This window comes from Marmota flaviventris, chromosome 4 (assembly GCF_047511675.1).
Source record: "Marmota flaviventris isolate mMarFla1 chromosome 4, mMarFla1.hap1, whole genome shotgun sequence".
In the NCBI taxonomy this organism is placed as follows: Eukaryota; Metazoa; Chordata; class Mammalia; order Rodentia; family Sciuridae; genus Marmota; species Marmota flaviventris.
In genome coordinates, this window is record NC_092501.1 from 88,558,512 (window position 1) to 88,573,822 (window position 15,311).

General features: G+C 36.8%; 1 protein-coding gene across 3 annotated transcripts in view; it reads left to right on the plus strand.

Moving 5' to 3' along the window:
- Pspc1 (paraspeckle component 1) overlaps nucleotides 1-15,311 on the plus strand; it is a 94,377-nt gene that overhangs the window by 14,351 nt on the left and 64,715 nt on the right. For all 3 annotated transcript variants that reach the window (XR_003583605.2, XR_003583606.2, XM_027941556.2), the window contains exons 3-4: nucleotides 10,134-10,229; nucleotides 12,937-13,133. Coding sequence is in view for 1 of the 3 variants with exons in the window: in XM_027941556.2 (XP_027797357.1) it covers nucleotides 10,134-10,229; nucleotides 12,937-13,133 (293 nt within the window). In the remaining 2 variants the exon portion in view is untranslated. The remainder of the gene's footprint in view (nucleotides 1-10,133; nucleotides 10,230-12,936; nucleotides 13,134-15,311) is intronic.

The following is a 15,311-nucleotide window of genomic DNA, read 5'->3' on the forward strand; positions in this document are numbered from 1 at the left end:
TCTTAGCATTCTGCTGCTGAGCTACATCCCTAGCCCTTTTTATTATTTTATTTTAAGACACGGTCTCTCTACATTGCCCAGGCTGGCTTGGAGCTTGTGATTCTCCTCATTCAGCCACTTGAGTAACTGGGATTACAGATGTAAGCCCACCCGTGTCCAATCAACTTCGCTTTTTTTTCAAAACTGTTCTATGACGGATTCTTTGTTTTTTAAATTTAGCTTATTTTAATTTTTTTGGTACTGGGGATTGAACCCAGAAGCTCTTCACCACTGAGCTATATTCCTAGCACTTAAATTGTTTTTTATTTTGAGATAAGGTCTCACTAAATTGCTTGGGGCCTCACTAAATTTCTAAGGGTGACCTCAATTAGGGATTTTCTTGCCTCAGAGCTTCCTGTACCACTGGGATTGTGGGTATGTGCATACCTGGCAGATTTTTGTTATTTCTTTATCATGTGGTGCGGTCAGCCATTGGTTGTGAAATATTCAAATATTTTAGGGTGTGGGAAATTGAATTTAAAATAATATTTCTTTGGTCTTTAGAGGTTTGGATATTTGTAAAACATTTTTCACTCTGTTTTTTACTGTTTAGCACTCATGCTAAAATTGAAATTCATAGTAGTTCTGCTGCTTTACAACACAGCCAGCTTGTTCTGGTATCAGCCTCTGGTCTTACTGTTTTTGCTTAGAGAACTTTCTTCCCTTACTGGGATAAACCTCATTTTTTTTTTTTTTTTGTACCAGGAACTGAACTCAGGGGCGCTTAACCACTGAGCAACATCCCCACTCTTTTTTGTATTATACTTAAAGACAGTTTCACAGAGTTGCTCAGGGCCTTGCTAAATTGAACTTGTGATTCTTCTGCCTCAGCCTTCAGAGTCTGTGGGATTAGAGGCGTGTGCCACTGCGTCTGGCTCCATTTTTTTCCTACTTTGCTAAAATTAGTTCTCTTTACAGAAGCCAATCATCTTATCTTTTTTTTGGGGGGTACTGAGATCTAGGATCTAATCCGAGGATACTTTACCACGGAGCCACATCCTCATCCCCTTTTTATGTTTTATTTTGAGACAGGGTTTTACTAAGTTGCAGAGGCTGGCCTTGAAATTGACATTCTCCTGTCTCAGCCTCCCAAATTGCTGGGATTACAGGAATGTGAAACTGGCCAGCTCATCCTGTTTTAAAGTAACCATCCTCTGTACCATCACTTAGGATTCACTCCTCATTTTAGTTCTCTTTAGTGCCCATGCTTTAATTTGTATGTCTTTCTTTTTTAATATTTATTTTTTAGTTGTAGCTGGACACAATATCTTTATTTTTTATGTGGTGCTGAGGATCGAACTCAGGGCCTCACACGTGCTGTGTGAGTGCTGTACTGCTGAGCCACAATGCCAGCCTCTAATTTGTATGTCTTTCTCTGCAAATAGAATGTAAGCTCCATGAAGGCAGGGGTTTGTTTTGTTCCAACTCTGTAATCCCAGCACCTGTGTTGTGTTTCATTTTAATTTTATTTTGAAGTGCTGGGAACAACACCTATACTCTAATGATACCTGGTCACATAGTAGGCTTGTGGTAATTATTTCATGAATGAATGAAGGAATGGGCAAGACATTTCTTGAAATGGGAGAAGCATGTGATTTGTATTTTTTTCTATTGCAAGCTTTGATGAATTGGTGTTTTTTAAAGTGATAGCCACACTGGTAAATATTTAACAAGTTCTCATAAGTAGCTTTTAAATATTGAACAGTTTTTTTTGGGGGGGAGGGCGGGGTACCAGGGATTGAATCCAGGGGCACTCTGCCACTGAGCCTCATCTCCAGCTGTTTTGAATTTTATTTAGAAGGGTCTCACTGAGTTGCTTAGTGCCTTGCAGTTGCTGAGACTGGCTTTGAGCCTGTGATCCTCGTTTCTCAGCCTCCTGAGCTGCTGGGATTACAGGTGTGTGCCACTGCACTCAACTTGAAGAATGGTTTTGAGGGAATTGGCAAGGTGTTGAACATTTTATTATCTGAGAGATATTTCATAATCATGGTTTCTTGGATTTTTGCTGTAATACTGGTTTTTATTTGTCCTATTTTTCATGTGAAAAAATTGACCCAGAAATGTAAAGTTATATGCTTAAAGTTGTACAGCAGTTAGTTGTAGTAAGTTGAATTATAGCTGTAATAAGTTTAGTCTGGTATCAGGTCCCTTGCTTTTTATGTTGTGGGGTGATTGATGCTGCCTACAGATTCTCTTTGCTTAGAAGCTTTGCATCTCAGAGAATTCAGAATGCTCTTCTCTTCTGCTGTTTGCATGGTAGTGCCAGCTAAAATATGTGGTGGAGAGGAAGTCTTTTGACTGTCTTGTCTAAACTGTAGTCCCTCTGTTATTCTCATTCTAAATTTTTTTTTTTTTTGGACACTGGAGAGCACTAAGCCACTTCCCCAGCCCTATTTTGTATTTTATTTAGAGACAGGGTCTCACTGAGTTGCTTAGTGCCTCACCCTTGCTGAGGCTGGCTTTGAACTCAAGGTCCTCCTGTCTCAGCCTCCGAAGCCACTGTGATTACAGATGTGCGCCACTGTGCCTGGCCTTGTTCTAGTTTTGTGGTAAGGATTAAACCTAAACTCTTGTGCATAATAGGCAAATGCTCTACTACTGAGCATACCTCTAATCCTCCTGTTATTTTCTTTTTTTTTAATATATTTTTTATTTGTAATTAGACACAATACCTTTATTTATTTATTTATATGTTGTGCTGAGAATCAAACCCAGTACCTTGAATGTGCTAGACAAGTGCTCTACTGCTGAGCCACAATCCCAGACCCTTTCCTGTTACTGTCTATGACAGCATTCTAGTTTGTTCCATTCTAGCTCATAATTTGAGTAGTATTATCTTTTTTCTTAGTCTGAAGATTTTAGGGACTGTTTTGTTTAGCTTTGTTTGTGGTCTTGGTTCATATGAGGCAATCAAATGTTTATTGACTGATAGCTGCATTACTTCTGAAAGTCTTTTGAGTAAATTGCTCAGGAGTGGTACCATAGGGGCTTACAATCTAAATATTTTTCCCCCCATTACTGGGGATCAAACCCAGGGCCTTTCACGTGCTAGGCAAGTGTTCTACTACTGAGCTATATCTCCAACCCTGTAAATATCTTCTAAGATCAAAATTTTTCTTGAAAATATCTTTAGAGGCAGTTGGCATACTGCACATCTGTAATTCCAGCTGCTTGGGAGGCTGAGGCAGGAGGATTACAAGTTTGAGGCCAGGCTGGGCAACTTTGTGAGACCCTGTCTCAAAATAAAAATAAAAAGGACTGGGGATATTGCTTAGTGGTAGAATGTCTCTGGGTTCAATTCTTAGTATCAAGAAAAAAAAAAAAAAAAGAGAGAAGAAAGGAAAATCTTTAAATTTGCCATAAAATGCTACATATTATACATGGTGTTGGATAAACAACATAATATACTGTACAAAAGTATGTGTAAATTACATTCTTATGCTATTTTGAAATTACAAAAGAGGCAAAAAAAGTGAGAAAGGGAAAATTAAAAACCTACATATAATAGTGCTATGCCTGCATCTTTATTTTTTGGTATTGAAGATTTAACCTGGGGACATATTACTCCTGAGCTATATATGCAGCTGTCTGTCTGTCTATATATCTATCCATCTGGTAGAGAGATTGAACCCAGGGATGCTTAACCACATTCCCAGCCCTTTTTACTTTTTATTTTGAGGCAGGGTATCACTAAATTGCTGAGGCTGGCCTTGAACTTGGTGATTCTCATGCCTGAGTCTCCTGAGTTGGCTGGGATTACAGGCATACAGCCCTTTTAATTTTGAAACAGGGTCATGCTGTGTGCCCAGACTGGCCTTGATCTTGCAGTTCTCTTGACTCAGCCTCCTGAGTAGCTGATATTACAGGCTCATGCCACCATGCACAGCTATCATTTTAGTTCTGACTTCTTCTAATGGTTTTGGACAAATATAAATTAATAGAGATCAGATCAGTTAAATTGCATTTACTGTGGATTGTTATGTAGTTATTTCCCAAAGGGAATTATTACATAATAGTGGAAGTATATATTATGATGCTCAATAGTTTTTGTTATTTATTTTTAGATTTAGTGCTGCTGGCCATGAAACCTGGGGCCTCATGTATGCTGTGCAAGTTTACTGCCACGAACTACATCACTGGCCCAATAAGAGTTTTGTTGATTTTGGTACTGGGAATTGAACCCAAGGATGCTTTACCACTGACTATATCTCTAGTCCTTTTTGTTTTTTATTTTGAAACAGGCTTTACTAAATTACTTGAATTTAGGATCCTTCTGTGTCAGCTTCTACTAATTTTATTAGTCACTGGGATTATTGGTGTTTACCACCACTCCTGGCAAATAGTTTTTTGTTTGTTTGGCTTTTTTTGCGGGGGGGGATACCTTGGATTGAACTCGGGGGGCACTCAACCACTGAGCCACATGTCCTCACTGAGTTGCTTAGTGCCTTGCTAATTGCTGAGGTTGGCTTTGAACTCTGCCTCTTGAGCCACTGGGATTACAGGCATGTGCCACTGCACCCAGCCTTGTTTGTGTTTTTAAAGGAAGGATGTATTATACAGACAGAAAGTGGATCAGGGCAAGGGAAATAGAGAAATGACTGCTAATTACGTTCAGGTTTTCTTTTCTTGGTGATGAAAATCTTACGGAATTAGATTGTGGTGATGGTTGCATATAAATTACTGAGTTGTATGCTTTAAAAGAGTATATTTTGAACTTGTTTTAATTCTTTTCTGAATTTTAATGGTGTGTAAGTTTTGTAGTGTGTCCACAAAATTTCAAACAAAACTAAACAAATTACAACTCTGTTGATTATGATAGGGCATTCTACTATGCACAGATGTTATTTATCAACTGCTTGGTTTTTTTCATCTCTCTCTTTGTAGTGTGGGGATTAAACCAAAGAATTCTTGCATGTTCATTTTTTGCTTATTTTTTTATAAATAAAGCAATTTATCAAGAAAAAATTAAAAATGGAAGTATAGATATTTCTTATAGATACATATATCTGTAAGACTAGAGATATGCTGTTTTCAAATATTACGTTAAATAGAAAAAAGACTGGAAATAAAAGTGTGAAAATGACAGTAGAAGTTATATTTGGTTAGTGTGTTTACAGGTGTATCATGAGGACTCCAAGAATACCTCCAGATTTGGCAGATCACTGTAAGGATCAAGAGGCTGTAGCATCTGTGCAATTCTTTAAGATTTATTATACTGAAAGTACACAAAATAAGCAAAAGGGAAAAGTAGCATGGAGTATGGTCTGTGTATACTTCCAAGAGTCCTTCCATTAGATTCACACAGGATGTTTCTAACTCATCTAAGCAAAAAATGATGTGTTTTCTACCAGGAAAATTAACCTGAGCCTTGGAGTGCAGGGGAGTGTGTGTGTGTGTGTGTGTGTGTGTGTGTAGGGTGGTGGGATCAGTCATCAAATTTACCAGAAGTTTATGTTCACAAACTATTGTTCTAATAGCTTAGGCACTGATAAGCAGCCTTATCAATTAGGGTGATAGACTAGCAGTGTTAGACTTGCCTTTTTAACTCATTTCTGTACACATGTCATATACTAATTGCCGCAGTCTGGCTGGGCACAAATCAGGAGCCACTCAAGCAGGAACAAACTTTATTTTCGAACCCCCCCCCCCCAACAGGGCCCTTCCAGGAACCTCACACACCAACCGGAACTCTCCACCAGAACTTCACCAACCAACGCGAACTCCCCAGGAATCCCCGCGAGGAGTTCTCCAGGCCGGATAGCAGGGGTCTATATACAATTGAATACACAGCCTGTTTCAATCCAGCATCATCTTAATGGCTCGCCTCTCAACCATTACTTCTGGCAAAACGCCAGGGGCCATTCCTACTCAGCTGTGGCTCTCAACACTAATAGCTTTTGCTTACTACTCATTTGAAAGGGATTACTTTTCCATCATTTTATTACTTTGTTATGTCTTCCTATACTAAATGAGATTTCTCCTAGATTTAAAAATTCCTTTAATAAAAATACCATTGTGATACCTATTTTTTTTCTTTTCAACAATTGTTTGGCTTGTGTTTTACCTCTGAGCTATATTCCCAACCTTTTTGTTTTTAATTTTTTTGAGACAGTCTTGCTCATTGTTTAGAGCCTTGCTAAGTTGCTAAGACTGGCCTTGATTTACCATCCTTCTGCCTCTGCTTCAGCTTTCAAGCCACTGGGATTATAGGCATGTGCCATTGTGCCCAGCTGTAATATTTCTTTCACTTGTATATTGGAAATTTGAGGATTATTTAGAAAAACCTGCTGGTAGTGGAAGTGTAAATTGCTACTTAACCTTTCTAGAAAAGCAGCTTTAACCTTTGGGATACTATCATTCTCAATTAGACCCGATATTTTTTAGCAGTCCCAGTTATCTGTTAAATTTTAGTATGTGGTCAGTTATTTTGTAAATGTCTTCAAAAGAACAAAAAAGAAGATTAAAAAATATTAGAAGAAACCCCCCCCCCTTTAAAATCACCATATTGGTCTATTGGGTCACTATATAAATTTAAGATAACATTATCAAAATATTTTTTATTTTTCCTTTGTCAAACATTTGGTTATTTTGTCTTGCTAAAGCTTATTTTATCATAACTCTTTAGTTATTCCCAACTATGCTAATAAAGAGTAATATAGAAAAAACCCCACAAAATGGTAAAGTAAAAGACATCTCTTTACTTTTTAAATATTATATTATCAAAATACTCTACCACCTTTTTTGATGGTGTTTTACCACTGAGCTACATTCCCAAACTTTTTTCTTTTTGGTGGTGCTGGGGATTAGAACCCAGGGTCTTGTGCATGAGAGGCAAGCCCTCTACCAACTGAGCTACATCCCCAGCCCCAAACTTTTTGTTTTTATTTTTTGAGACCGTCTTGCCCATTATTTAGGGCCTTGGTATGTTGTTAAGACTGGCCTTGGTAGTACTGGTTATTGAACCTAGAGCCTTGGGCATGCTAGCCAAGCACCATACCATTGAGCACCACCTGTAGCCCTGTATCATCTTTCTTTCTTTTTATTAGTTTTTTTTTAGTTGTAGAGGGACACAACACCTTTATTTATTTATTTATCTCTTTTTTTGTGGTGCTGAGGACTGAACCCATTGCCTCACATGTGCTTGTAGGCACGTGGTCCACCACTGAACCACAATCTCAGTCCCCTGCATCATCTTTTAAGTCACTGTCACAACATAATTAGAGGTCCTTTCCAAATGATGGTATTTCATGGGATTTTCTTATACAAAACTTAAATTCTTATTTAAATGAAACATTTTCAAGATGATTATTCTGGTGACAAAATGGGGATAAATATTAGAGTTTAAGATTTAAAACCTTTGTGAATACTGAAAGATGAAAGTGAAATTAAAAAGATGGGTGAAAGTGGAGTGGGGTGGTGCACACCTATAATCTCAGCTACTTGGGAAGCTGAGGAAGGATTATTGCAAGTTTGAGGCTATCCTGGACAATTTAGTGAGGCCCTGTCTCAAATTAAAAAATAAAGAGGATTGGGAGTGTGTGTGTGTGTCTATGGATGTAGCTTAGTGGTAGAATATAAGTGGGTTTGATTCCTAGTACTTCAAAAAAAATAAATTAAGATGAGAAAATGGACAAAGGATGATTCTAAAGAATAGTAGGTACAGTGAAATCACGGATGTTACTATTTTCACATATGTCCTAATTTAGCAAAAATAAGATACAGTCCTTAAGTACTTCCCTTCTGTGTGCCACACATTCCTATATTTCTCACTTTTGTTATATAATGGATAAAGGTGATTGTGACTGATTTTTGCATGCTTGTTCATGTCTCTTTAGAAGTAGAATTGCAGGAACAGGTAATATAAAAGGAGGGGCTGTGAGAGTATACACATTTGTGTTTGTTTCTTCCAAGAAGACTCTTACTTCCTTTCTCCCCAAATGTTTTTAAGAATCATCTAGTGGCAAGTGGGTGTGTTTTCACAAAACTGTAATCCCAGTGGCTCGGGAGGCTGAGACAGGAGGATAAGAGAGTTCAAACCTAGTCTCAGGAATTTATTGAGGCCTTAAGCCACTCGGTGAAACCCTGTCTCTAAAAAAAAAATTGCAAAAAATGGCTGGGGGTGTGGTTCAGTGGTTAAGTGCCCCTGAGTTCAATCCCTGGCACCAAAAAAAAAAAAAAAAAAAGAATTAGCTAATGGTCCATGTTATAGTTAAAATACCTGATATGTTTCAGAGTATAAAGATGTCATTATTTTTCTCCTAACCTTGTTTACCATTTTCCTGTAAAAATCTTGTCATTTTCAAGTAATTGTCATGTTTTCTGAGACAAGTGGTCTGCTTAGTAATTTTCCTTCGTGAGTATCTTTTGAATTTTGAGGAATTAGAATAGCCTTGTGTTATTGAAGGGATGTGCATGTTCTATCTTTGTTGACCTTTGCTCACCTGGAGCTCTTTTTTCTGGTTTTATTGCTATTCTTATGTTTACTGTCCTGCCCTAGTTTCCAGTGGGTAAATTCTCCACTTAATGCATCATCTTCATTTTGGCCCTGGGCCCCTTTGAGTCCTCTTAGAAGTAACAAAATTCAAATCCCTTTTCTTTTGTGTTCTTACTTAGCTTATTTGAGGTCTCTATAATTACATTCCGTAATATCCCATACCTGATTTTAATTCTTTCTTAAAAGGTTTCCACTAGCTCAGATATAATTTTTTAAAAATAATTTTGTATACTTTTCTCTGGTTTAGGATCTTGTTTATGTGTTAAACAGAAGCTTTTGGATTCCAAAAATCCCCTTCCCCATTTCTAGCTCTTCTGGTAGCACTTAAAACATTAACAATCAAACTTATTTCTCTCTGAAGCATCATTTTTTGAAGGCAGAGTAAGTAGATTTTACTGTTGTGTGCATGGTGAGCTGATAGCAAAAAAAATTTAATATCAGTATAACATCATAACTCTTCCTTCCTCCTCTTACTTAGAAAAAATATTAAAAAAGAGAATGTTTTTCTAGTCACATCTTTCAGTATACACTCTTTGTCTCTTCCCTCTTCCCTAACTTGCCCCATGAATGTCTTGTCTTTTGCGTCTCCTACTTTTGTTTGATACCTTTAGGTGTCATTTTAGGCTTTAGCTTTTTTTTAGGGGGTGGAGTACAGGGGATTGAACTCAGGGTACTCAACCACTGAGCCACATCCCTAGCCCTATTTTGTATTTTATTTGGAGATAGGGTCTCACTGAGTTGCTTAGTACCTTGTTGTTGCTGAGGCTGGCTTTGAATTTGTAATCCTCCTGCCTCAGTTTCCAGAGCTGCTGGGATTATAGGTGTGTGCCACTGGGCCCAACAGGCTTTAGCAGTTTTTTAAGAAAGATTTTTTTCCCCTCCCTGAACGACACTGGTAGACTGGGATATGGGTAAATGTGGGTAGAGAAGCATGGTTTGAAGTGATGGGACATGGGAATGATAAGGGCCACATAACATAAAACATAGGTTAGGTATGCATTATTTTTCATTGTGCTTTATAAAAGTGAACTACAGTGGTTCTGCTGATTCATAATTGATAATTTATATACTCGTATTTTCTGGCTTTGACACTCACCTGTATCTGGCTAGCAAATATTTATTGACTGATTTTATGACAAGATATGCTACTTTTTTTTTTTGAATCTTTATTTTTATGTGGTGCTGAGGATCGAACCCAGGGCCTCGAACCGAGTGCTCTACCGCTGAGCCACAACCCCAGCCCAAGATATGCTACTTCTGACATATTCTCAACTGAGATATTTTCCAAGCATTATTTTATTTATTTATTTTTTGGTATTAGTCATTGAACTCAAGGGCACTCGACCACTGAGTCACATCCCCTGCCCTATTTTGTATTTTATTTAGCAACAGGGTCTCACTAAGTTGCTTAACACGCCTCGCCATTGCTAAGACTGGCTTTGAACTCGTTATCCTCCTGTCTCAGCCTCCCAAGCCACTGGGAATACAGGCGTGAGACATCTCGCCCAGCTCCAAGCATATATATTTATTATAAAAAGTATCTAGAATGGTGTTGAAAGTAGGCATTATGTTAATATTTATTAATTCTTTATATATCCAGGACTCCTCGTCCAGTCATTGTGGAGCCCATGGAGCAGTTTGATGATGAAGATGGCTTGCCAGAGAAGCTAATGCAGAAAACTCAGCAATATCATAAGTAAGATTTTATTAATAAAGATATTTTAGATATGTGCTATCAGGGGTGTTTATTTTATCATATTTACTGTCTAGTACTATTGGGTTATACGATATTCTGTGTAGTCATACAATCTGGTTAATAGAGTAATCTGGTTTATGTTGAATGCTAGTTGTCTTTTTGTGTGTGAAACATTAATTTTACTTATAATAATCTTTCCTTTTATACTGTGGTAGAGGTAGGTGGTTAGGAGGAGACATGCTAGAGAAAAATGGAATCTAGATAATGTGAAAATATATCTTCAGTTAGTATGCTTCAGGTGTATTTAAGTAGAAAGAAGACTTTTGGGTGGGTAGGGAGTAGTGTTGGGAGGTCAAATATCCTGGCACAGCGGAAGAACTATTTTACAGGTTTAAAAAAAAGCCCATTTTCAAAATGCTGTAAATTTTATCAGTTGCTCCCCCCTTTTTTGAATCACTTTTTTTTGGAAATAACTTTTTTTTTTTCTTTTTTAGTTGTAGTTGGACATCTAAAAGAAAATCTTTATTTTATTTTTATGTGGTGCTAAGGATCGAACCCAGGGCCTTGCACATGCTAGGCGAGTGCTCTATCACTAAGCCACAATCCCAGACCCTGCCTTTTTTTTTTTTTTAAAGATAGAGTGAGAGAGGGAGGGAGAGAGAGAGAGAGAGAGAGAGAGAGAATTTTTTTTTTAATATTTATTTTTTAGTTCTCGGCGGACACAACATCTTTCTTTGTATGTGGTGCTGAGGATCGAACCCGGGCCGCACGCATGCCAGGCAAGCGCGCTACTGCTTGAGCCACATCCCCAGCCCCGACCCTGCCTTTTTTTTAAAAAAAAAATATTTTTTAAGGTATTAGAATATCTTTTTATTTATTTATTTATCTATTTATTGAATGTGCTGAGGAATGAACCAAGGGCCTTATGTGTGCAAGGCAAGCGCTCTACCACTGGGCTACAACCCCAACCCTATCAGTTGCCTTTTTTATTTAGTGTGGTACAATTATATTTGCATAAGTTGTCTGTAAATACTTTGTTTTTATAAACAGTCACTTTATTGTCTTTGTGCCAAGCACTATTCTGGGTGTTACTAGGGCAGTCAAATAGGTAGTTGGGTGCATCTGATTTTAGAGGATCTGTCCTGGCAGAGAGTACCAACATGTGATAACAAGCCAAAGGACTGAACTCTGAGTCTTGAAATAATCCATATATATAGCAGATTGGAAGATCAGAAGGAATCAAAAAAGACTGAGAAAGGGGGTCAGTCATTGGAATAGGGGAGTCAACCAGCAGCAAACTGAGTCCTGGAGCAAGGGAAGAGTATCACTAGTAATGGATCATAATTCAGAACCATAATGCTGTTCTTCAAAGACTTAACTGTTTGCTTGACATTTTCTTGTTATATCTTACCATTACAAATTTGAGATAGTGTACACTTTTGGATTGTGAACTGGAATTATATTAAAGAACTGGAATTATAAGAGTCTTAAACAAAAGTGGGATTTAATACAATTTTTTTAAAAGAAATCTAGTTAATTTTCCTAGATTTACTACTAAAGAGTCAGGTTCAGGAGAAAATGCTCATAGAGGATAAAAAGCAAGTTTAAAATTTAATTCTGGGTCCAAAAATCCATGTTGTTTTCCTAGAGAGAAAGAGAAGAATTCTTATATTTATTTTATAGTCAGTCTCAGAGTTAGGACTGCTGTCTAATATACAGTTCTTAGTAAATTAGTGGTTGGTATATCATCTTACTTCTTCACCCTTCCAAGTTAATACTTTATAAAGAAAAGATGGAAATTTGTTTTGCAGGTATAGAATATCTAGATCATGACTAACCTTTGAATGTCCTCATGTACCTGTGAAAGGTCCTCAAAGCTTTTTCTTGTTATTACATCTTTCCCTCTGTGACAACCTTATGCTTTATCTTTCTGAAATTGGTCCCACCTCTTATCTTTCTTTCTCTACCTCAAAATAAAAGTTAAAATTTACAGTTGCAAATTATAGGTGGGATGAAGATTGTATTGTGGTGGCTGGGGTTATGGTTCAGTGGTAGAGTGCTCGCCTAGAATGTGTAAGGTACTGGGTTCAATCCTCAACACCACATAAAGATAAATAAATAAAGGTATTATGTCCATCTACAATTAAAAAATATTTAAAAAAAAAGATTGTATTGTGTTCTTATGATCCTATGAGTACTTCTTAAAGTTCTCATAGCCAGTAATAATTGATTTTTAAAAAAATTTTAGATAGCATTCATAGACCTTTATTATTATTTTTTAATTGGTCATTTGTTTGCTCATCATTTATGTTACTTCTCTCAAAAAAAAAAAAATATATATATATATACATATACTAAATTTACATGATAGGGCCAGATACTGTACTTGAGGGACCACAGTTAACAGACTGATGCTCAAATTGAATTTAAAATATTTTGTTAGCACTTAAAACAAGTTGTGGGTTAGGCCTTTGATTTTTGGCTCAGCCAGTTAACCTGTTTATTAATAAATAAATGTTTATTTACTAACAATGATTTCTAACAGCTTTTATTACTAAAATATTACATTTTGCCATGTAATCAGAGTACTACCTATGTGATGAAGAGCCTTGAACATTATAAATGCTCAATAAATGGTAGAGTATTCTCTGATGTTGTTGTTTACTTTTTAAGCATACATTTCTTTATGTTTTTAATGTAAATTTAGGGAAAGAGAACAACCACCACGTTTTGCTCAACCTGGAACATTTGAGTTTGAGTATGCATCTCGATGGAAGGCTCTTGATGAAATGGAAAAACAGCAGCGTGAGCAGGTTGATAGAAACATCAGAGAAGCCAAAGAAAAACTGGAGGCAGAAATGGAAGCAGCTAGGCATGAACACCAATTAATGCTAATGAGGCAAGGTAAAAACATATAAATATGGTGTGATATTTTCATATAGATATGGTATGGTATTTTCTTCTTGAGATTTATTTATGTGTCCACTGACATGTATTACTACTTAAGTTCCTATTTAGGAGTCTAAAGACAAGAGTTGGAACTCAATATTTCTCTTTGCTGCAAATTTTTTCTTTGATAAGTGGATGCTGATCCATAGTCAGGGACTGAGGGGTGCGTAGGGAAGAATGAAGGAACTTTGGATTGTGCAGAAAGGAGTGAGGGGAGGACTGGGAAGGCGGGGATGAGAAGGACAGTAAAATGAGATAGACATTATTATACATGTATGATATACACATAGTATGATTACACTACTGGTGTGACTCAGCACCATCTATAGGCAGAGTATTGAAAAGTTATGCTCTATTTGTGTACAGTTTGTCAAAATGCATTCTAGTGTGTCACGTATAACTAATTAGAACAAATTAAAAAAAGAAAAATGTGAAAAGAACAGCAAAAAAATTATTTTTTCTGAGAGAATTTCTTTTATAAAAACATGAAATTATTTCAGGTTGAGTAAGCACGCAAAATGCTTGGGACTAGGAGTATTTCAGATTTCAGGTTTTTGGATTAACGATGCTTGCTCAGTCTTATATAAGTTCTACCTATGTTGAGTAATTTGTTAGAGATAATTCAGTGGTGTTAAATTTTGCCAGTAGCAAATATATACTCTATAGGCAAAAAGAGAAGTATAGTGGGCAATTCTTGATAGTTTTAGTTAAGTCATGAAACCATATATCAAGATTATTTGTTGGAAATTAGGACAGATACTGGTGATTTATAAATTATTGCTACATGCCAAAATGATATAGATGGATAACCTAGAAGAGATATAAAAGATCCATATGCGCTGATGGATATGGGGATTTAGAAAGAGTAAATTCCTAGTAATGAGCTGGAAGGTACTTGAGACTATGCTAACAGAACTTCTAAGAGCACTGCTAATGGGCCATAATGTTCTCTCATTCCCTACTCGGATACCTAATAATATGATAAACCATTTTTTAAACGTGTCAGAAGCTCACTTCCCTTTTTGTCGTCTTTAGCTTTTTTTTTTAATACCTGTCTTTATTGTTCATATCGCTCTTCCCTTTTTTGATCTTTAATTTTCCAAATAATTTTTTCTGGTCCTTCCTGCCACCACTCTTTGCCATTACGCCTGATAGTTTTATTTTCTTTAAGTATAGGATTACTTTCTCTTCTTCAGGTCATTTATTTGTTTATTTATTTTTGTTTTTGGTGGTACTAGGGATCAAACTCAGGGCCTCATACTCTACCACTGAGCTACATCCCCAGCCTGGCTCTTTACTTTATTCTTTATTTTTATTTTTTTGTAGTTGTAAACGAACACAATGCTTTTATTTTATTAGTTTATTTTTATGTGGTGCTGAGGATCGAACCTAGTGCCTCACACATGCTAGCTGTTTGCTGCTGAGCAGCTATAGCCCCAAGTTTTTCATTTTTGTTTTTTAAGTTAGCATTTCAGTTAATATTTATCTTCAGTTAGCTGTCCACAGAGATTGAGGCACTACAGATATCTCTCTGCCTATGTGCAGTATGTTTATGGGACTTTCTTTTATCTGATGTTTGCCTTCTGTAAACCATTTAATATACTTCAGAGTTATTGTTTCTTTAAAAGGTAAATATTTGTTCATTCAACTCTAAATCATTTTGGTAAATTTCTGTTACTTTTTGGATAAAGTATAAGGTGTGGGTTTTAATTCTCCTGTCTTGGTTTGTAGAGTTGCTAGAATTACAGATGTACCAGCCCTTCCAGCCTTTTTTTTTTTAATTTATTTTTCAGTTTTCGGCGGACACAACATGTTTATTTTATTTGTATGTGGTACTGAGGATCGAACCCAGCGCCCCGTGCATGCCAGGCAAGCGCGTTACCACTTGAGCCACATCCCCAGCCCTTTTTTAAAATTTTACAATTTTTTTTATTTTTTAGTTTTTTAGGTGGACACAATATCTTTAGTTCATTTTTTTTAAATGTGGTGCTGAGAATCGAACCCAGTGCCTCACGCATGTTAGGCAAGCGCTCTACCACTTGAGCCACATCCCTAGTCCCCCCCCCCCCCCTTTTTAAATTAGTCTCAGGCTGGCCACTAACTCCTTGGTTCAAACCATCCTCCTGCCTCGGT